The 22,839-nt window shown below is 42.7% G+C and overlaps 1 protein-coding gene across 8 annotated transcripts in view; it reads left to right on the forward strand.

The window, feature by feature from the left end:
* PXDNL (peroxidasin like) overlaps positions 1–22,839 on the forward strand; it is a 453,359-nt gene that overhangs the window by 265,897 nt on the left and 164,623 nt on the right. For 7 of the 8 annotated variants that reach the window (XM_045455357.1, XM_045455358.1, XM_045455359.1 and 4 more), the window contains one exon: positions 22,070–22,141. In XM_045455357.1, coding sequence (XP_045311313.1) covers positions 22,070–22,141 — 72 coding nt within the window. Of the gene's footprint in view, positions 1–5,057; positions 5,246–5,569; positions 5,764–6,062; positions 6,214–22,069; positions 22,142–22,839 lie in introns of those variants that run through there. The other variant, XM_045455356.1, reaches the window with a different exon arrangement.

Here is a 22,839-nt window from a genome sequence, read left to right on the forward strand (position 1 = left end):
TATAAATACTATAGGTATATTTCATATATGTATATATATAGTGAAATGTTTACCACAATCAAACCAATTAACATATTCATCACCTCCCACAGTTACTATTGTGTGTGTGTGTGTGTGTGTGTGTTGAGAATACTTGAGATATACTGACTAAGCAAATTTCAGGTATACGATACATTATAATTAAGTGTAGTCATCATGCTATGCATTAGGTCTCTAGAAATGAATCATAACTTTAATCAATAACTCCCCTTTCCCCTCCAGCCTCTGGCAATCACCGTTCTACTCTCTGTAACCATGAGTTCAACTTTTTTTTAATTTTTTTGAGTCTACATATAAGTGAGTTCATGCAATAGTTGCCTTTCTGTGTCTCGCTTATTTCACTTAACATAATGTTGGATAGGTTCATCCATGTTGTGGCAAATGGCAGGACTAACTTCTTTTTTAAGACTGAATATTATTCAGTTGTCTGTATACACTACGTTTTCTTTATTCATTCATCTGTTGTTAGACACTTAGATTGCTTCCATACTTTGCTATCATAAATAATGCTGCAATGAACATGGGAGTGCAAATATCTCTTAGAGATAGTGATTTCATTTCCTTCGGATATACACCCAGAAGTGGAATTGCTGGGTCATATGGTATTTCTAGTTCTTGTTTCTTGAGGAAACTCCATAGCGTTTTCCATAACGTCTGTACTAATTTACACTCACACCAACAGTGCACAAAGTTCCCCTTTCGCCACATCTTCACCAACATTTGGTTTTGTTTGTTTCTTTGTTTGTTTTGGCTTTTGATAGCAGTCATGCTAATAGGTATGAGGTGATACCTCATTGACTTGCTTTTTCCTGATGATTAATGACCTTGAGCACCTTTTCACATACTGGTTGGCTATTTGTATGTCTTCTTTGGAAAAATGTCTATTCGTCTTGCGTTCCCAAGTCTTCCATTACTATTTTCTCCTTGAGGGGGTTGACCCCTTAAGTACTTTCTCAGCTATTACTTTTTGTGCTAGTAATCTCTTGATCTGCATTTCTTAATGAACTTACTCAGACCTGCTGCGTATTGTCATGGTAGCTTAAGCTCTTCTGTATGATTAACAACTTCTCCTTCTCCTCCTCTTCTTTCTTATTCTTTTTCTCCATTTCTTCAAATAATTTTTTTAACTTTTTTATTGAGGTATAGTTGATACACAATGCTACGTTAGTTTCAGGTGTACAACGTAATGATTCAGCAACTCTATACATTACCCTAGGCTAACTCCAAGTATAGCTACCCTCTGTCACTACACAATGCTATTGCAGTATCATTGACTATATTCCCTATGCTGTGCTTTTCATCCCTGTGTCTCCAAAGCAGTTTTCATTGCTCTTGGACTCAGATATCGCTTTTATGTTCGCCTTCATTCTACATATTCAGTCTAGATTTTTATATCTTGCTTGGTTTCTCCTAAAATCTCAGGATTAAATTACCAATGACTTTTTGCTTGTATTTCTTTTCATCCACTCAAGATAAGAACAGTCAAATCATGTATCAATATTTATACTTTCCTACGGGCCCACCCAGCTTCTTATTCCAAAGATTCCATTTCTGTTTATAAAAATGTCTCATACTAAAATTCCTGAATCACCTTTTATTTCGCATCTCTTTTATCTTTTATATTGTCCTTTAATTCTTTTCTTCCTCCTCACTCCTCCTTCCCCCATGTGCTCCCGTCTTCATTATGTGTTACTTGCAATTGGCACCTACCGGGTTATTTTTTGCCATCGTTATTTCTCCTCTCTAGTTCATTCTTTGTATCTCTGTCCGATTTATCTTCAGCCACTTTCTATCTCATGAATACATAATTGCCCCATGCCACCTGCAGGGGTGAAACCAGATTCTCTCCTCTCTCGTTCTCAAGGTACTGTGTAATCTAACCTGTCAGTCATCTCTTACTTCCATACTGCATATAGTCCTTTACCGAGGTTAACGTTTTTTCTGCTATGATTTATGTTGCTTTCCCATCACTGGACTTTTTCTCTTGTTCCTCTCTCTATAAGAGCCCCTCCAGATACGAATGAAGGTTATTTTAACATGTTCCTGACAGCTTAAATTCATAGTGATCTCTGTCACCTGCAACCAACCCAAGCACTCAGCTGTATCCCACACTTTAGAAGGCATTCTATGCTGCCTTATGCAGTGGTTGTTGCCCAAGCTTAGGTCTGGATATCCACAAGCATTGTGCACTCGTTGAGAATAGGGACTCTGATGGTCTCTGACACGCTGTAAGCACCACGCGCCCAGATGGAGTTCCAGGAGCACTCCTATGCCAATTAAATTTCAAGGTGGGCATCTACCTGTTGGGTTACCAAACCCTACAGAAGCTCTTGTTCATTTGATATGGGAGTTGACCATTGTTTCTTATCTGTGCTTCAAAAAGATTAACATGTTAAAGAAGCCTATGATAAAAGCAAGACAAGATAACTGACTGTGAAGTCAAGGGGTAGCACTGTGAAGAAACTTGTCTGGGGGCACCTGGGTGGCTCAGTCAGTTAAGCATCTGACTTCAGCTCAGGTCACGATCTCACAGTTCGTGGGTTTGAGCCCCACATCGGGCTCTGTGCTGACAGCCTGGAGCCTGCTTCAGCTTCTGTGTCTGCCACTCTCTCTGTCCTTCCCCTGCTTGCTCTCTCTCTCAAAAATAAATAAAACATTTTAAAAATTTAAGAAAAAGAAACATATCTGTAGCCTTACAGAGGTTTGTTGGGGATACAGCCTTGCCATTATATGACAATAAATTAAGGAACTAACTACACTAAACAGAAACAATCTGTTAAAGCCAACATTAATCAAAACCCAAATTATGTTTCTTTTGATTTAGCACCCAACTATAAAGGCACAGAGTGGAGAATAAAAAGAGCTCTTTGCTGTTAGCTGTTAATTTACAAGGGCTCAAAAAATATAGTCATTAATATATTATTGATTAGATGCTGATCGTCTTAAACTGGAAGCAACAGTTACAATGTACTAGACTGCAATTAATCTCAGTTTTTTCCTCTGAAGCTAGTTGAAAGCTTGTCACCAGTGAGGAAAAAAACAAATCCATGTAAAACTGTCCCTGGAACAAACATTTAAAGAGCAATTATACATATAACAATACTATCACTCATCTTTGATGTGCCGTACAAAGCGACTGTGATTAAGGGGCGCCTGGGTGGCTTGGTCGGGTAAGCATCTGACTTCAGCTCAGGGCGTGATCTCGCGGTTTGTGGGTTCGAGCCCCCCGTCAGACTCTGTGCTGACAGCTCAGAACCTGGAGCCTGCTTCGGATCCTGTGTCTCCCTCTCTCTCTCTCTGCCCCTCCCCCGCTCACACTCTGTCTGTCTCTCTCTCTCTCTCTCTCTCTCAAAAATAAATAAACATTAAAAGAAAAAGCAAGTGTGATGAGTTTTATTTTGCACTTACTGTGAAGTCAAGGGACAGTACTGTGAAGAAACTTGTCTGGGGGCACCTGGGTAGCTCATTCGGTTAAGCATCTGACTTCAGCTCAGGTCACAATCTCACAATTCGTGGGTTTGAACAAATCTTCTGCTCTGGCAAAGAGGCCAGACCTAGTCTTAGAAACCATGAGTGTGACAGAGTTAAATCTCAAATGGATAGAGAAGAGTTTTATTAACTGACCGTTTTAGTTCTCTAAGCAATATTATACACACACACACACACACACACACACACACACACACATATGTAGTTGGTTTTAAACTTGTTGACAATAAAAGCACTTTGTGCAATTAGGTAATTAAATTAACATTTGCTTCATAACATACTTTAATATATGTCAGCAAATTGCAGCTAAAATACAGGATCATATTTTATTGGTGCACATCAATGGTTCTCCACTACAGTTTCTGATAAGAATAAGCTGGAGAATTTGTGAAAAATAACAGTGACTATGCCTCGTCCACCCCAATTAAGTCAGGATCTCTCAGAGTGGGTGATTCACATCCACATTAAAAAAAAAAACAGTTTCCCTAGCAATTCTAGTGTTCCACCAGGGTTGAGAATTAGTAATGAAAGATTACAGTAAATTGAAATGATCACCTAATACCGTTCTATTTACTTTTGCATTTTTTTCTTCAAAGAAGGAAGAGGACAGAATATGCGAAAACAAAATGAAAGCTGAGTAGTTAAGACCTTTCTGATCATCAGAATATATGATAAATAGGACTGGAGGGTATCAAGCTCTATGGCCTTGATAGCTTCTAATTCTTTTCTGCGCGGGTTTTCCTGCTGAAATAGGGCCTTAGAGATATTTTAACCCTTTCAGCGCCCTGAGTGTCCATTTAATACATAATTTATACAGCCTAATTTATACAGCACAATCTATTTCTAGTGTGATGAAACAGCTAAATCAACCCTGGCAACGTGTTAGCACTGAAGAGTGACTTATGATATAACCAATGACAAGAATAAAGATGATTGTGTGACTTCAGCCTCGTTATATCCTTTCTTTGTATTTCTCATCTCATTCTGGGAAATGAGAGTAATACTGTACACTCTAAGGAAGGCTAATATTTTAAAACCAATTTTACGTAGAAATATACTGGGATGGATGTCAATTTAAAGTAAGATGACGAGCCATGAAAAAAAAATTTTAATTATTTATCCTAGTGGATTTTCTGACTATCAGTCCTTTTACCTTAAATGGGAAATAGAAATGAAAGTATATTCTTGGAAAGAATGTAATTTCTGTCTGCTAAAGCCAAGATTCTCACAGAGACTCAGATTTAAATACCAGTGTATCTGCTCAATGGGCCAAGTGAAAATTAACTTCTTTCTAGAGTCGAGTTTACATTTCTAATCAAAAATGGCTGTGCAGTATTTCACAATCACTTATCTACTTTATACCTTGCACGTTTTACATGAAGTGAATAGAGAAATATGACTTGATTCTTTGATGGAATTGTGATTGTGTTAGTCATCTCAGATGGAGTTTTATAAATATGGAATTTGCTTTGTAGAATTGCAGAGTTTTGTTTCACAGAAAGCTGTAATGATATTTTTTTCTGAGTCAGAAACATAAAGAAAATCTACCTGAAGCCGAAGCAATATTCTTCCAATTGTTTCATTATTGAAAAGACTACCTCTTATTATCCCTCGGTGATGATTCAATATTGAAGTTTTACATCCAAGTGGCTTAAAAAGTTGCTGAGAGGGTTTCCAAAACTGTTATACATCTTGATGAGTATAAAAATTGAACCAGGTGAGCACTTTAAAATTTCATAAAATTTGAAGTAAGGAAAGAGGGAAGAACTAATAGAAATATGATATCAAGACAGTCACAATTATTCAGTGTCAGTGTGTGTACTATGTGTTTATATGTCTCTCTCTATATGTATGTATTATATATGTAATATATATATGTGAGTAATGCTTTATTCACCCTCGCCAAAGCTCCAAAATATTGTTATTTTTCTCTCATGGCAAATAGGGACGCTAGATCTCAGGGAGTTTGGGTTGTGTGCCAGAAATCACACAGATTATACTGAGGGCTGTCCTATACCTAAACCCTGATCTAAATTCACAGAGAGGGGAAAGAGGAACAAAATAAACGTGAAGACTGACATTTTCCTCATGGCTCCGAAGGACTTTAGTCACAGACGGGGAAGATCAAAATGTAACAAAACATTTATTATGCTATTGGATAAATGTTTAATGGATGTGTCATGAGAACATTGACGCTGGGCATTCAATTTCTGAGTCAGCTTTCCAGAATCACTGGTATGTGTTCAGAACACCGTTTTCCTCACCCTCTTCTCCATGCTTTGGCTTTATCTGCAGCTTGCAATTCCTTGAATGCAGTCTGAAATGATGGACATGTGTCCCCTACCTGGAATGTTCTTTTCCCCGTGTCGGTGTATTTACCTAGAGACACATTCATTACTGTCTTTCAAAACATTAAACATTTTAGACTCTGCAAAATATTCTATAATTCCCATCCCTCATCAGTTGCTCCATAATCCCATATCTCCAGTGATCCTCCCCTCACTATGTTTTAAAATTCACATTATTTTTTTCAGCACCAGATTATAAGCCCCTAAAGGACGGAAGCATAGCTCCTTTATTTGTGAATTTCCACCTCCCAGCTGCATATCAGGCATTCAGCTAGTGCCCAATAAATGGGTTTTGAATGCACACCAATGATTGAATAGAAACACAGATTATGCCTGGGTAAGTGGGGAAAAGTCTACAGAAATCATGACGTTTTAATGGGGTCTGAAAAGCTGTATAGAAATGTTCGAGGCAAGAAGTGGCAAGGCGCTTCACACAGGTGGTAACATGAGGAAAATCATGGCAGAGATTAGTCTGGTAGGTAAGTCTGGTAGGTTGAATAGGAAGGTTGAAGGGGTCAGAGGCTGAGGCCATTTTGAAAATGTAGCTAAGAGTTGTGTTATCCAGCTCTCCTAGTGCAGAGCTTCAAGAATTTGTCTGCAGACTGAGCTTCAGAAACGCTGGGCTAGGGGCGCCTGGATGGCTCAGTTGGTTACGTCCGACTCTTGACTTCAGCTCAGGTCATGATCTCACGGTTCAGGAGTTCGAGCCCCGCATTGGACTCTGCACTGACAGTGTAGAGCTTGCTTGGAATTCTCTCTCTCTCTCCCTCTGTCTCCCCTCCCCTGTTCACACACACGCACGCACTCTCTCTCTCAATAAATAAACTTAAAAGAAAATAAGAAACTCTGGGCTAGCACCATGCTGTGGGGAATGTTGTATGTGAATTTTATCTTAGGTCTGTGGAGAAAGGATTGAAGCAGGGAAGAATGAGACTGGGAGCGCAGATGGGAGCCTCTGTAGGGGTCTCTCCTGAGGCAAGACAGAAGCCTAGAGAAAGACAAGGTGGTGGGGCTGAGGTACGGGTTGTTCCCGGAGGTGATTTCACCACCACAACCCAGCAAAGCAGTGACGTTTAGTCTTAGCCTGGTCCTGAGATGACTTGCCAAGACGTTGAGAGAACATCCAGTCACTCAACCAACACCAAGTACTGACGGTACGCCAAACACTGTCCTGAGACCTACCACACTGTGTTTCTCTGGGGAATACGGCAGTGAGCAGAAACAAAGTCCTGGCCTCACGGTGCCAATATCTCAGTTGGAGAACCAGGCAAAAACAAACACATAGGCAAAGGATTTTAAAATCCTTTCCGGTTGAGAAATACTCGCAAGCGAGGTGCCAGCCCAAGTGCACACATTTCAAAGGCAATAAGGAACATTTACCCACATTAGGAATAAAAGATTTAGGAGTTGGAAGTTATGAGAAAGATTTTCGAAGAAGCCTTTTCTGGAAAGAACTGTGCTGTGACAGTCTCATCACCAGTGGTGAAGCACAGGAAGGAATCCCTGCTAACCTGTAAGTAAGTAAGAGACCATTTCCAAAGCTTCTTTCAGGATTTCTTGCAGTTTTGAGGGCATAATGGGCTTGTGTCTCCATTCCAGAGGATCCAGGAGGTCAGAGAAAGCGGACCAGCTTCTCTGATGCAGGCGGAAAGAAGAGTGCTTGGGCTGGTGACCTAGCTTTTATTACAAGGAGTTTTCAGAGCATAAATATAATCCATGGCATTGGATAAGATAATTTAGGGAGTGGGTATAGATAGATGGGAAAAGCGAAAAAAGAGAAATAAAGGGCTTCAGATTTACCAGTAAGGAAGATAAGTAAGGAGAGGCCGGCCAGAGACCCGGAAGGATTGGTCAGCAAAAGCAGTGTTAGATGGAAATTGAAGGTAGATTGTCTCCACTCTGGGCTCGACCTCTCAGTATTGCCTCTCTGATCCAGAATGTCAGAGTGTAACGCTCTAGCTAGGCTGTCCTCTTATGGTCTTAATTCTCACTAGGGAAACCTCGATCTCTCTGGATGATCTTCCCTCTTTGATCTCCATCAAAACTCTCCCCCGCTGTGCCCTTTAGAATTCTGCAGCTCAATGGCAAAAATGTTTCCATATCTGCAAGCTTTTCATTGGAAGCTCTACCACCTTGTCTCTTCACCTGGGATCAGGCTGTGCTTCTTCAACACTGATGTTCTAAAATCCCTGCACAGTGAATTGCATAGTAGCAACGACTTAAAGCAAAAAAATGGGCAATGGTTGAGATCAGTGTGGGGATATGATTTTTCTCCACTTTCCCAGGACTGTACTTACTAGGTTTTCAGGTTCTCCACAGAGACATGGAGGGTCTTACACAGCAGCCAGGGCTCAGCTTGGGCTGACACAGCCTATGTGGACAATGGACACATATAAGGCGATGTCGTTTGTTTGAACTATTGCATCTTTGGAGGTCTAACAACCCAGGTTGATTTACGTTATCTTCCTTTATCAGTCCCGTGTATGAGAAACAATTTAGATTGTACTGTTGGAAGGTACAACCTAGAAGATTGGTGTATTACAAAATACCATAAATGCTTCACTGAGCAAGTCATGTGAAGTTTCACAACATAGTCCTCAATCTCCTTATTAGGGTCTCAAGTTTGCATTTGGAAATGTTCATCCAGTGATGTTCCTTACATGTGTAGAAATCTGACACTTTGTGCAAAATATGAAATTAATGGCTTAAAAAAGGAATGAGGATTATACTCTGGAAATATGTCACATTTGCCAAGTGAACAATTGAGTCTTCTTTGCAATTCTATTCATTAACTATTTCATACAACTATCATTATGATTTTCTCTTCATACCTTTTCCTATCACATTACCTTTTGTATGTTAAAAGCTTATCTACTCTGCATTTCTTTCTTACACTTCCAACCAAGATAGAAGCAATGAATTCTTTGTGCAATGCTAATATACCCATGACTTCGCAGCAACCAACTTCCTCAGTGAGAAAAACAGCTCTGTGTTCTTCAATTACTGTAAACTGGTCTATTCACGGTTGACAAGCCTTCTGTAATCCGTATATGGCTTAAATCCAGAAATAACATATAAAATAAAACCATAGCTGTGGGCACAGAGAAAACAATATTCATTTATGGGAAGCTTTGGTCGATGACCTTTCTAGTTCTCTCTGAGGTGTAAATCCCCAGGTGGCAATCAACCGTGTCTGGAAATTGGATTTATGGGTTCCACTGAGAGTGCATCCCAGCCTAGAACATTTAGAGAATTAGGGAATTTTAAAGTTGATAAGAATGTTGTGGAGCCAACTTAAGTCTAACTTTTATAAGGTTTGCCTTTAAAAAGTGAATTTGAGGGGCGCCTGGGTAGATCAGTCGGTTAAGCGACCGACTTCGGCTCAGGTCACGATCTCGCGGTCCGTGAGTTCGAGCCCCGCGTTGGGCTCTGGGCTGACTGCTCAGAGCCTGCAGCCTGCTTCTGATTCTGTGTCTCCCTCTCTCTCTGCCCCTCCCCCGTTCATGCTCTGTCTCTCTCTGTCTCAAAAATAAATAAACGTTAAAAAAAATTTAAAAAAATAAAATAAATAAAAAGTGAACTTGAGCTTCTGCAGCCAATTTAAAACAAAAGGCAACGGGCATATATGCATTCAAGTAAAAATGTTGTTCTCTCAAATGTTTGTGAACAGATGCATTTCCAGGAAATTTTGAAATATACTGCATCTAATGACCTTTCCTGGCTTTTGAGTAACTTTTATTATAGCTTCCTTCTGTTTCTTTTGGAAAAGTTTTGTTATTGACATAGTAGTCAAATGCCATGCCATGCCATGCTTACTGCCAAGCAGCCAGTAAGGTCATGCTGCTGGGTGAACTATAGGCAGGCTGCCCTAAGATGGGCCACTTTGGCCTGAAGACTATTTTGAGTTAAAAGCACTCCAAACCCAGCGGATTCAGAAGCTCTTTACCTCCCCCTCAACTGCCTGCCTGTACCAGGAAGAGAACTATTGACAGAGACTCCTCTTTACCTAAGAAACTTATCCATATAATAGGACACGCCTTGTCCTTTCAAACGCCTCCTTTTACCTTCTGGCTGGTGGTCTTTCTCCCCTTGGTATCCTCAGACCCCTCCCCTCCCCCTAACTCCTATAAGCATCGGGTTGTCTGTCTTGGGAATTTCCATGTCTGTGTGGCTTCCCCATACATGTGCTATTAAATTTGATTGTCTCCTGTTAATCCGTCTCATGCTAATTTGATTCTTAGAAGGACCAGTTAGAAGGACCTTGAAGAGTAGAGGAAATTCTCTCTCCCAAACAGAACTAAGGACTTTTCTGATTCTTTGCCCATCCTGGCTCAGTTTCTGAGGTGATTTCTACCCAGGAAGAAGGCAGATGGCCCGGGCTCTAGCAAATCAAAGACTGGCTGGCTTCTTGTGCTTCCTCACTGCTTGCCATCTTCACAGTCTTTTCAACTAATCTGACCCTTAAAGCCAAGAACCAGTCTGGAGGCACACAGCCTCACTTGGCTGGGATCCCACGTCGGGCTTTAGCCTGCACTAATCTCTCTTTTACCTCACCTCTCACCTGTTAATCTCCTTCTTGCATCCAGGTCCTTAACACCCCGCTAGCTACAGTCCACCATGTTGGAACAAGTCCCAGATGCCTCAGGCTTCCATGAAAATTGATTTCATTTGTGTGAAAACTCTGGAGGCCGAGGGAAAGGTGGGTCATGCGTGAGGTCGTGTAAGCACAAACCCTCCCAAGATGTTCCTTTTCTCCTTGGAATTAGTCCTACCTCTCTTCCTTCTTACATGCTACTCTCACAAACAAATCTATACTTTAACGGCCTGGACAAGCACGTACTGGAATATGTCCTCCCTTGTGATTTTGGTCCTTCCAGTGACCCCTGTCTACGCTATCTTCCTTAGAAGTCCCATGGCACATGTTCTGTCAAGTTTATTTCTGCCTCTGTCTTCACGGTCAGGTGGTTTAGTCTTTGCACTTCTCTTTAGCCTATTTCTTTCCTCTAACTTTGTTGCTTTCTTTTCTTCACAGCATGAGCTCTGAAATTTCTCCAGTATGCTGCTTTTATCTGAAATACTCTTTACTTTTTCCGCTTCCAAAGTTTTAGTAGATGTGTGAGGTGTGTGCAATACCCCATTCAGGGGATTTTACGGAAATGATCTTAGAAGGAGCCATCTGACCTGATGAATATTGTCCACTGTGACCGTGCCATAAAATTATGGCGCATGAAGGAAATGTGAGGTCATGTCGTTATTACCTTGGGTTTAAATTCAAGTAAGTATTTTAGCAAGTAACTTAGTGAGGTAACGGGACATTGGAGTTCAGGGCTTGGAAGAAATATGACAAATGCTGTATGCTGGGGAAGGGGACATTTACTTTTTCCCCTTCTTGTGTTTCTCCAACATTTCTTCTCAAGCGTATTATATCCTTGACAGGGGAGTGTTGCCTGCTCCACTATGGGCATTCCTCTCCTTTCCCTTGCACTCTCCCCACAGAAAAAGGAAGAACAAATTTCATGGGCTGGCGATTTAGAGTTGCTCTGTGATGACCCGTGGTGATGGCCAGGCCAGCCCAGCTCTTTCTGTTCTCTCTACAGCTAGCCTGCAACCCGGTCGAGAAGTGGCCTTGGAGAGTGGTCTCCAGTCCTAGGGATATCTCTGAAAATGAGCTTGAGAAGGAGGACCCTATGATTTCGATTTGGAAGCAGGCAGTTGGAGGCCCTGCTTTGGCCTCAGCACTAAACCAAGTTGTCCATCCTAGTTTTTCAAAAGAACTCTGCATTGGGAGTCACAGAATGTTGGTGCATACAACTAACTGCTTCTCAGTCGGCTCTTGGTCATGTCTGTTGTATGAAGGACAGGAGTACGGGTGGTAGGCCTTGGCCAAAAAGTCCCTATGCCAAGCCCCTGTCTAAAGTTCTAAACCTTATGGATTTTCTCTGCCTCCTTTGCCCTATATTCCAATCAAATGCCATGGATATCTGCCGCATTCCAGGAAATGCTAGGTGATTTTTATACATGAACTGCAGTTCTCGGCCACCTTGAAACAAGGCGTCATTTGTTCCATGTCACAAGGAGGTTAGTGATTTTTGCAACGTCACAAAGTAAAGGGTCGTGTAGGGAGGTGACTACAGGCTCCTATGCCCAAAGCCTGCGGTCTTTCATTGCACCACACTGTCCCCGTGCGAGGCCTGTGGTGACTGGTGGGTTTTCCCTCGGGTTTTCCCTGCATCACTTTACACTTGCTCAAGTTGGTCCCAGACGCTCATTTCTTCATTTCCGCACCACTCTGGGAGCCTCAGGTTTCCTCTCATTCTGTTCCCTCGTATTGCCTTTGGCCAGAGCGTGCCACTAAATCACAGCACTGATGATATCAATTCCCTACCCTTGACCCTTTTGATTAGTAACTCAAACAAGCACACATCTATCAGGGAAGACAGCCTATCAGGAGAGACAAGCAGTTAGAATAATAAATAACATATAGAATCACGTAAGTCTATGGCAAAAATTTTAAAGGGTGCGTGCTTAGGAGTGCCAGGGACGTGGGAATGTGGCTGCAATCTGAAACAGGAAGGGTCAGAGGGGGCCTCACTCAGCAGGTGCATGAGAGCCAAGACTTCAACTGGGGAGGGAGGTGGCTGGAGCAGAGACACAGGCTCCGTCAGCATGGGACGCGGCAGATCACAGGAGTGGATTTGCTTTGTATGGTGAACGATTTGCTTTTTGTTCTGCGCGAACCCTGCAGGGGTTGGAAGAAAGACGTGGCGGGATTCATCCGACACGTTTTAAAATGATGAGGGGTGCCTGGGTGGCTCAGTCGGTTAAGCGGCCGACTTCAGCTCAGGTCACGATCTCGTGGTCCGTGAGTTCGAGCCCCGCGTCGGGCTCTGTGCTGACAGCTCAGAGCCTGGAGCCTGTTTCCGATTCTGTGTCTCCCTCTCTCTGACCCTCCCCTGTTCATGCTCTGTCTCTCTCTGTCTCAAAAATAAATAAATGTTAAAATGATGACTGACTTCTGCCTTTTCCTGCCTTCTTCTGAGCTCTCTGTAAACAACAGACTGTGGCCCGGGGTGGCGGGGGGGTGGGGGTGGGCAGGGGAGTAGTCGGGAGGCCCTTGGTATAAACCAGGCCAGAGGGGGTGGTGCCTATGCCGCCCTCTGTAGCAGTATAGGTTTTACATGGGTGCGCATTCTGGGTCTACGGAAGTAACCCCTTGGATGTAGGATATTGGAGGAAGAAAGAAGGCAAGGATGCTGTCAAGATTTTTTGGCTTAAGCAACAAGAAGGAAGTGCCATCAGCTGGGAGGGAGGAGGCCCTGGGCGGGGGGTGGGTTATGGAGGGATAATCAGGGCTGCAGACTTGCACGTAAGTGTCAGAACTCTACCGGACAGCCAAATGAGGCTTGGAGGCAGGAGTGGGAGAGACTGGTCTGGACTTCCCGTGCGGCTGGGGTGTCACTGTTCTGCAGAAAATGTTCACAGCCACACGACTGGCTGGCACTGAGTGTGGGTGCAAAGTGGGAAGCCTGGGGACTGAGCCCTGTGCCTCCCGCACAGGAGGCTGGGTAAAAGAGAAGGAAACAGCAAAGGGATCGAGAAAGAGCGACCCTTCTGGCAGAAGAGGCACCAGGGTGGAAAGTACACTGAGGAGGAGGGAGTCACCAACGGGCTCAAATGTCATTGAAAAATCAAATTTCAACACCCGCTCTGGCAGTGACGATAAAACCGTACTGAACTTACCTTGCTTGCTGTCGTGACAACTCAAAATGTGCTCTTCTGTCTTTATTTCGTATATTTCTGTGACATCTCGGAGTTGATCTTGCCTTTTACGTTAAGGAGAAAATTGAGGGCAAAATTTCAGAGATGTCTCCCTCGGTTTCCTGGCTACCAGGATCCTGTCATGAATTGGTGCCAGCCTGGTTCGCTGGGTCACTCTCTCAGCTCCCGTTTAAAGTGACGCCTTCCAATTGTGCATTGGTACCATCCAGTCCCTTCCGTCCTCTGCAGGGTCTTCCTCAACTTGCTTCTTTTAGTTCTTTCCTCCTCTCCTCTGGCACCCTTGTAATTGCTTCCCACCATTTTGTTCTGTCCCTTCCACTCTCCAGTCCTTCAGTGTCTGCTCCATACAGCACCCAAAGTCACCACCACTGTTCCTGCTTAAAAAGCAAACCAGGCTTGAGGCCCCCGGGCGGCTCAGTTGGTTAAGCATCTGACCCTTGACCTCAGCTCATTTCTTTATCTATCTCAGGGTCATGAGTTCGAGCCCCACTTTGGGCTTTACCCGATGGGCATGAAGCCTGCCTAAACAACAACAACAGAACACCAGGTTTATATCACTATACTGTGCACCTGAAACTAATATAACACTGTAAAAAAATAATATAAAAACCAAATCAGTCTCCAGCTCAGCGTTTTGCAACCTCGGCAATGTTGACAGGAAGGGCCAGGTGATGTCGTGGGGGCCGTCCTGTGTGGAGGACTTGGAGTGACGTCCCTGGCCCCTTCCCATTGGATGCCTGAAGGAGCACCTCCCCCAGCTGTGACAAACAAATATATCTTCACCGATCGCCAGATATTCCCCTGAGTTGGAAACCTCTGCTGTAGTTCCTCTCTCTCTCTCCAGCTAACTTCCAGTCTTCTGTTCACATTGCTGCCCGAAGAATGTTTCTAAAATAAACATTTCACTAATGATTTCCATTTCTTTAAATCTTATAATGTGTCCCAATTACTTTCAGGATAAAGTTCAAACATCCTTGCTGAGTTTCTAGACTTCTGCAGGCACTTATGCCTCTGTCCAACTACTTCTGTTCTGGAAAAGAGCCTCGTGCTTTCACTCCTCTGTGCTTCACATATACTTGTCTTCTTGCTTCCTAAAACTGCCTTTCTTCTTTTGCATCTAGGTAAGTACAGCTTGTCTGTAAAAATTAGCTAAAGGATCCTGTTCTCTGCACAACTCTTTAAATCTCATTTGGATTCTTCCTGTGCCCGTGGCATTCCTTGTGCTCGTTATCATAATACATATCCTACTCAACTACGGTCATCGATTTCTTATCTTTTACCTCTAACCAGACTGGAAGCTCTGAGAAGGTGAAGGCTATTGTCTTACACTACAAAGGAACTCAAGAAAGCTTAGTCATGCTTTAATATGCTAAAGGATCACAGAGAAGTAAAGTTATTTCTGACATGAGCAATCATTATGGTCATAGTGGAGACAGTACCATTTGAGTGGCACCTAAATGGACGAGAAAACATTTTAAACACAGACACAGTTTAACAAAAGGGAGATTCAAGAGGTGCTTGGGTGGGTCAGTCAGTTGATCTTTTGACTCTTGATTTCTATTCAGATCTTGATCCCAGGGTCACGGGGTTGAGCCTGCTCCGCCGCTGTGCTGAGCTGAGTGTGGAACCTCCTTGAGATTATCTCCCTTCTCCTTCTTCCCTTCCTCTGCGTGCATGCTCCCTCTCTCCCTCTCAAAATAAAATAAAATAAAATAAAATAAAATAAAATAAAATAAAATAAAATAAAAATACATAAACAAATAAATAAATAAAAGGAGATCCAGACACAGGGAAATTGAAATTTGGTTAAAGGATGATTAGACTCCTGTGAGGGAGGAAGGGAGTCGCAAGTTGGCACGAGATCTTGGGAAACTTTGAATTCCAGCAGAAGAAAGTGGAGAGATATTAGGGACCCTAATAAGAGGCCGATGTAATTAGCACTTTTTTTCTGTAAGAGCTATCAAACAATCCAATATAGTAGATTGGAAAGAAGAGAGTTGGTTTAGATGGGCGATTTATAGCTATTAGTTCAGGAGAAAAGAAATAAAGACCGGAAATTGGACTATACCTAAACTGTTTTCGAAACATGATTTTTTCCGTAAGTATTCTAATTTAGGCTTGGAATAACATTTTGAGGAATCTAGCTTGTACAGTAAAATTTTCAACTGGTTTTAACTGTTTAAGAATAAATATAATCCTTTGTATAATAGATTTTGGTAAAATAGACTATTATTGACTTCAGCACAGCATGCAAATAAGATACTAGAAAGCTTTTCTCTTGAACCTAATGGATTATGGTAATTCAGTCAATTTTTGTCTTTAAAACCAGTTAAAATAATTTACTGTGCTCTGAAATAAAGATCTCCGTTCAAATGCTTAATTAGCTGCTAAACTGTATGAATAATTTATTGTTCTAACAGATCGTTCTGACTTGCTATTGTGCAATGAAGCTAGAAAATGCATATTTTAGTCTCATCTGATTCGCATGGCAAGTTGGGAGTCACAGAGGTGCATCCAGCAGGCAAAAATTCTCTGGTGCATCTGGAGGCAGGGCACAGAAGATCTCCCAGTCAGCCCTCACCTCTGTGTGCCTTCTCTGAGGTCTGTCTTAGGTGCAGGGTTGTTGAGGGCTTCATTTGAAACATCTCCTTTGCCCTATGCTCCCCGCACCTATCTCCTTAGCTTCTGTTTTAGATAGACGTGTGCAAACTTATATACACAGGCACACCCAGACTCACACACACGTCTGTGCAACTTCTGTCTCCCAGCAGCACTCCTTTTCCCTTCCTGAACTCAAGGCTTTTGAGGGAATAAAAGGTAGCCACTTTTTCCAAAAGGGTTGGGAACACTGAACTTCCATTCTTTTTGACTGTGCAGTTAGATAAATACAGCGTTCTCCTCTCCATCTCTGCTCTCACGTTAGAGTGGGGTTGCCAAGGTGATGGTATGGCACAGTGGATCTGTTTTTATGTGGCCCAGTGAGTTCACACTAAAAGCTAAATCAAAACTAGCAACTTCTCTCCCCGAGAACCGCTCTTTCTCTATTATTTCTGTTATTTTTGTTGTCATTCTCTGGCCACAGGTTCTTGCTCTGCTCTGCATGTTTTGTAAAACTTGGGAAGATTTTTGTTCTCATTTGGGCGGGCTAATACCTGCGGCTGGCTGTGTAAGTAAATATTTACTCAGAGCGGTCAAGTATGGTGTCCTTGCCCACAGAAAATTGTGATTCTAAAACACCTCTTTGGGATGAGATGAATTCAGAAAGCCCCAGGAATCTGCTAGATGCCCTCCAGGTTTGTTAGTGCCTAATGATTCTTTAAGGTTTTAGGAAATGCGATTGAACATACATTACTGCAGATCTCACAAAAGTCAGGCCTCTGTCAAAATTTGTCATGGTTCTTCCTCGAGAAAATGCAGTGCCCTTACAGGATGTTGAGCCAATATTAACTCAGAAAGTTTTCCTTACAGTTCCTAAGCCAGTCCATCTTTTGTTTTACACACCCTGGAATGTACTAAGAGTTCAAGGTCTTAGCCTCTTCTTTGCAAAGTCAATGCTGTGTGAAACTACTGGCTGGTCATTTGTTCTTTCAGTGATCAACCGTATAGTGAGTATCTATCTATCTGTTAAGCCTGTGCTAGGAAACTGGGAATGTTGGAAATGAGCTTAAACCCAGCATGGTCTCTGTCTTCATGGAACTTAGAGTCTAGTTAGGGGAGGTAGACATGGACCAAAGAATCACTCAGACTAGTATAAAATTGCAACCGTGCAGGGCAATGAAAGCCTGTAAGAGGGGATTTGACAAGGAGCCCGGAGAAGGCCTACTGGAGGAAATAACACAGTTGAGATCCGAACACGGAGTAGGAATTCAAGCAAAATGAGAAGGGAAAGGAAGGGGAAGACTGCCTGAAGACCTTTGTGGGCAGGAGCGTGGCAAATATGAGAGCCCGGGAGAAGGCAAGAGTGCCGGGGTTGAGGTGGTGAAGGAGAGTGGGGTAAAAGGGAAAGATGGAAAAGAATTTTCAGGTGAGATCATGAAGGGACTTGGCTCTGTTAGAGAGCTTTCTCTTCATTCTCATACAAATTGAAAACATTTAAGAGTTCTAACAAGTATTTCCAGAGGGAAGAGAGGAGAAAGATGTAGGTGGACCAGTTGAATACTTTCTGTGTTGCAGCACCTAAGGTCATTCCCTGGTCTAGTGTAGCGGTTAAAGGGGATGGGATAAATTCAAGAGATACTTAGAAGGCAAAATCAAAAGAATGAGGAGTTTGTATAGGATATAGGGAATGAGGGAGGAAGGGTCAATCCTAGTTTTCTGACTTGGCACGCTGATATGTGATGGTTCCTGTGCAGGCAACCGCACAGGAGAGCAGGAGGGTTGGAGGGCGACTATAACCCTGGCCACAGACGTGCTGGGTTTGTGACACCCATAGGATAGATAAGAAGCTAGGTGTCTGAATCCAAATCTTAGAGGTACAGCTGGAGGTATAATCTGGAAGCCTTTTCCATAGAGATAATTGGAGCCATGCATGTCGATGAAATTATCTAGGGAGGCTGTGTTTGAATAAACATGAAATGACAATGGTGGTAATTTTCTGTGTCTAAATTTGTGTCTTGTTTGTGTCTAAATTTCTTTTCCTTTTAAGACCTTTCTTTAATGTTTATTTTTGAGAGAGAGAGAGAGAGAGAGAGAGAGAGCGAGCACACACATGTGGGGAAGGGGCAGAGAGAGAGGGGGACAGAGGATCCAAAGCAGGCTCTGTGCAGACAGAGGAGAGCCCGATGCGGGGCTCCAACCCACAAACCGTGAGATCGTGACCTGAGCTGAAGTGGGTCACTCAACTGACTGAGCCGCCCAGGTGCCCCCTGTGTCTAAATTCCTTGGAAGGATTCAAAACAAAATTGTGGTCGCTTCAAGTGATCATTCACATTTATCTACCTGTAAGAAGTGCTTGAAAATGTCAGAATTTTCAACAGCCGAGGAAAAGTGAGGTTATAAGAGAGGATAGACTTGCTATGTTATCACGTTGAGTAAAGAGTAAAAATCAAGCCTAAATACTTCCCTGACTGGGATAAAGCCATGGCATAAATCAACTAAGCCTAACAAAACATTGTACTGCTTTGAATTGGGTTAAAGTAAAAAAAAAAAAAATTGTTTTTTGAAAAAAATTATGTTAGGAAATTTGTTGAATCACATGGACAGAAACCTTAGACGTCTGTGCCACAATCAAACAGAATTCTCTTGGCCGTCTTACTTCCCTGCTGGGAATAAAATCTACTTTTGTGCATGTTTTCACATTCATTAGTAGTGAATTCAAATACTAGTTGCTTATCCTACTATATAGTGTATTAAATTGAAGTTCAGTAGAAAGTATGTGACCTGTAAGAGACCCGGGATGAATCTAGAATTGGGGAGATTTATTTTGGGGAAGTGTTCCTTGAATGGGGAATAAACAGGGCTGTGGTTAGAAGGTTCTCAGTATTTGCATGTTGGAAAAGATTATGCATTTCTTATGAATCACTCAGTACACGTTGCAAAATAGAGAATAGTTAAATGTTAAAATCAGTATTTTTCAATTACTCTAATTACTGCAGCATACAAATCACAAAATCTATTGACAAAAAATGTAATTCTAGATTAGTCCTTCACATCACAGTAGCTACAGCACTGAACAGAATGTCGTACGTTATTTTAACTTTTAGATTGTCTCCTGGCCCTGATTTTAATTGGCTCAGGGCTCCCTACAGAAAGGGCTGTTCATCCTCGCTCATTCTTGTTCCCTCCTTTGTAGTTACCCGCGTTCCTGTGCGAGCTCTGGGACGCGTGTTTGACCCACGATGCCGAGGGAAAGTGTTTGTGCTACACTCCAGTTTTTATGTGGTGAAAATTCTAGTAAGGAAATTGTTCACGAGAAGTTTAAAAAGTAGGAAGGAAGAAAAATGAGGGCCTAGCTCACTCATGAACTGGAGGACTCACTTTCAGAATCTTCAAGTTGGCATTCAGGTGGCCAAAGGACAGACCTGGGCTTGGGGCCCCCTTCCCTGTGACTTGTTAGGGTGGGCCAGGACCTGGAATGAGATACTTTCCCTCAGTTAAGATCTCGACACCTTCCAGGAGAGGAAGGCACTCGTGTGGTGGGAACAGCAGCCAGGCACGCTGAGGAGTAGCCCCCGGGGGTGTTTGCGAGCACGATTTCGCTCCACGTGTGGCTTGGATTGATTACTGATGAGCTCGTGACTTCTCCGTGTGGAGAAGACATTTCCCTCCTTGCGAAAGGCTTTGCTCCTGACCCGGGTGAATCAGGTCTCGCTAGGCCATCTGTATGTGCTCTGCCTGTCTGCTGATCTGGTGCAGCTGTTCCCTTGGCGACCAGACAGGCTGTTGGGCCCATGTGAGAAGAGAAACCTGTGCCTAAACCGAACCGCGGTCCCAGCAATTCCAAGCTGTGTGAAATTGAGTAAGTACCTTAACGTCTCTGTACCTCATTTTTCCCATTTAAATAATGGGGGTATTCATAGAACTCATAGAACTCATCTCATTCATGGAACTCATTCATAGAACTCATAGAACTCATCTCCATTAAAATGACCAAATGCACATAAAGTACGTAGAACAGTAAGTGGTTAGTGTTGTTACTATTACTATTATTTAGTTCATGCTAAATCGGAAGCCCTAATCAGCGTTGATTCATATTCATTATGAAGCGTCCATTTGCATTCTGTTAGTGAGCACGGAATCCCAACCATGCGATACACGTTACTTGAAAGAAAAGTCCTGTGACAGACCCCTTTCCAAATCATTCTTCACTGCAGTCCCCGAGGCTCCTTCCTCTCCCGCTCCTTCCTCCCACACCTGGTCTTACCCCCCAACACCCGATCCCGTCTCTTCCTTCTCGAAGTCTCCTAGGCTCTACCTCTGGCACTGGGCGCTAGGCCAATTACGGAAGTCATGATTTTCGGGAGGGCAGTGTGTGGTGGGTGGGTGAGTGTGTATGTGTCACATAAAGGAACAAAGACAAGGCTGTTTTATGCAAACATTAAAGCAATTATGTCACACGGTGTCACTGTTGTAGCTTTTAGAATTAGTGGAACCCTCGGGAGGAATATGGCGACCACCAGCCAAGAGGCCAAATTTCACAGGGTGCAGGGTTGGCTCCCGGATCCAACCCAGCACCGTCGGCAGTGATTGTTCCTTTCCAACTGCAACCTTTTCATTCTGTTGTAATTATTATGCTTTTACACTGCTGTCTGAAGTGCTCATCCTATGAGAATGATTTTATAAGAAAGGAGCCTGGGAATGAAGTAGCCGCGTCTCTTTTCCTTAAAAATCTTTTTTTCTTCGTTCAAAAGTAGTTCCAACTGTGATTAAGTAAATCTATTTAAGTGTAAACATGCAAAATGTAAAGCTTCTCTTCCTGTGTCCTCCCTTCAAGTCACATCACTTTCTGCTGACTAAGTCAAGTGCAATTTATTGTGTTCTTCCGTCAGGACATAATTCAGTGTGAGACTCGGTGTGTCCTTTCTCGTGGTGACTTTTGTGTTTACGGTGCTTTCCTGGAGGAAGTTCACTGTAGACTGCTGTACGCGGCTGTTGGTTTCATTTTGACGACTTGAAAAGGCTGTGTTTAGAAGTCAGGTGCAAGGTGACTATTTAAATTAGAAGTCAAGTGCAAGGTGAATATTTCAGTTAGGAGTCGGGTGCAAGGTGAGTAATGAAGTATGCGGCCTTAGCAGTGGATCTAAGACTTGCTTTGCGGAGTCCTCTGCTTTGAAGGCTTGTTTCTCCATTTCCTCACAGAATTTCTGAGAGAAAGGGAAACCTTTCTGTCGTCAGCTGTGCTGCTTTGTTACTCTGAGAGACGCCTTTCTGAAATGGCCGCTTTGGAAACATCCACTGGGTTGATTGCATAGAGGGGTACCAAGGACAGAGAAGGTCTAGTTCTAAAGGGATTAAAAAAGGCACATTACTTTTTGTATATCCTCTGGCATAATTAATTCATTTCAAATATTCATATTAATACAGTGTGTCGTTTCTTGTTCTCTCTAGACTGGAACATTCCCTCTATCCTGAGATGTAATAAGCATGTGGTCACTTATAACGTGTCTTCTTATGATTCCAATCTTAATTATTATTCTAGCTTCACTTTAAAAATTTTAAGGAGTAGAGGAGGAACTTCACCAACACATAGCATCTTTCTATTCAAGAGCGCTACCCAAGAAAAGGGGTAACATACTGCTTCTGGATGGGCTTCCTATTGGTTCCCGGTTGGAATGTCCGGTTTTTAGGACCAAAACTGTAGAGCAGAGGGGACTTGAGATGCTTCAGAGCTGAATTTCAGCCGAGGCTATTGTTAATTTCTCATTTTATTTTACTTACCAGCACGCGAAATAACCAACTTGTTTTGTGCCTTGCAGCTATATTCATTTCAACCAAATAGAAACGCTACAGCCGGAGACCTTTGGAGACCTTGTGAAATTAGAAAGACTGTAAGTGTTGACTGTTTCCACGTCCTTTGCTTCTGCTTTACTTCTTTTGTTTATACGTTTTGACTGCCCGGGAGATCAGGACATTTTGTTGTAAGCCTAAGGAGCAGGGCCTGCGCCTTTGTGCTATAAGATACAGTCACTGTGAGACAGTCTATAGTTTGAAATCCATGGAGAAAAGATGAATCACCCAATTAAAAATAGGGCAAAAGCGATGAGCAACATTGTGCGAAGGAGGTAAAACCACTTTGAAAACTTGAGGCAGAATTGACCACAGTTAACCATACACAGGCCCTGTGACCTATCGATCAGTCCCACTTCTGCTTCTAGACACAACAGATGTGCACCAGGAGGCACATTCTGGAATGTTTACGGCAGCATCGCTTCTAACCCCTCCACCCTAGAACTGACGCAAGCACCCGACAACAAAAGAAGAGAAATAGATTGTCGCGTATTCGTAACCCAGGAGACTCTACAGCACATACGAGTCTCAGAAGCGTTCTGAAACAAACAAACAAAAAAATCAAACGTCGAAAATCGCATAGTCCGATTTTGTTTTTAGGAGAAATTCAAAAACAGCAGAAACATGCATGGTGGCTAGAAGTTAGACAGTGGTTATCTTTGGAGAGAAGGAAGTGATGGGGAACAGCAGGAGGGGGTTCTTCAGGGCTGACAGTTCTTTTTCTGTTTTCCCTGGATGG

This window comes from Leopardus geoffroyi, chromosome C3 (assembly GCF_018350155.1).
Source record: "Leopardus geoffroyi isolate Oge1 chromosome C3, O.geoffroyi_Oge1_pat1.0, whole genome shotgun sequence".
Classification (NCBI taxonomy): Eukaryota; Metazoa; Chordata; class Mammalia; order Carnivora; family Felidae; genus Leopardus; species Leopardus geoffroyi.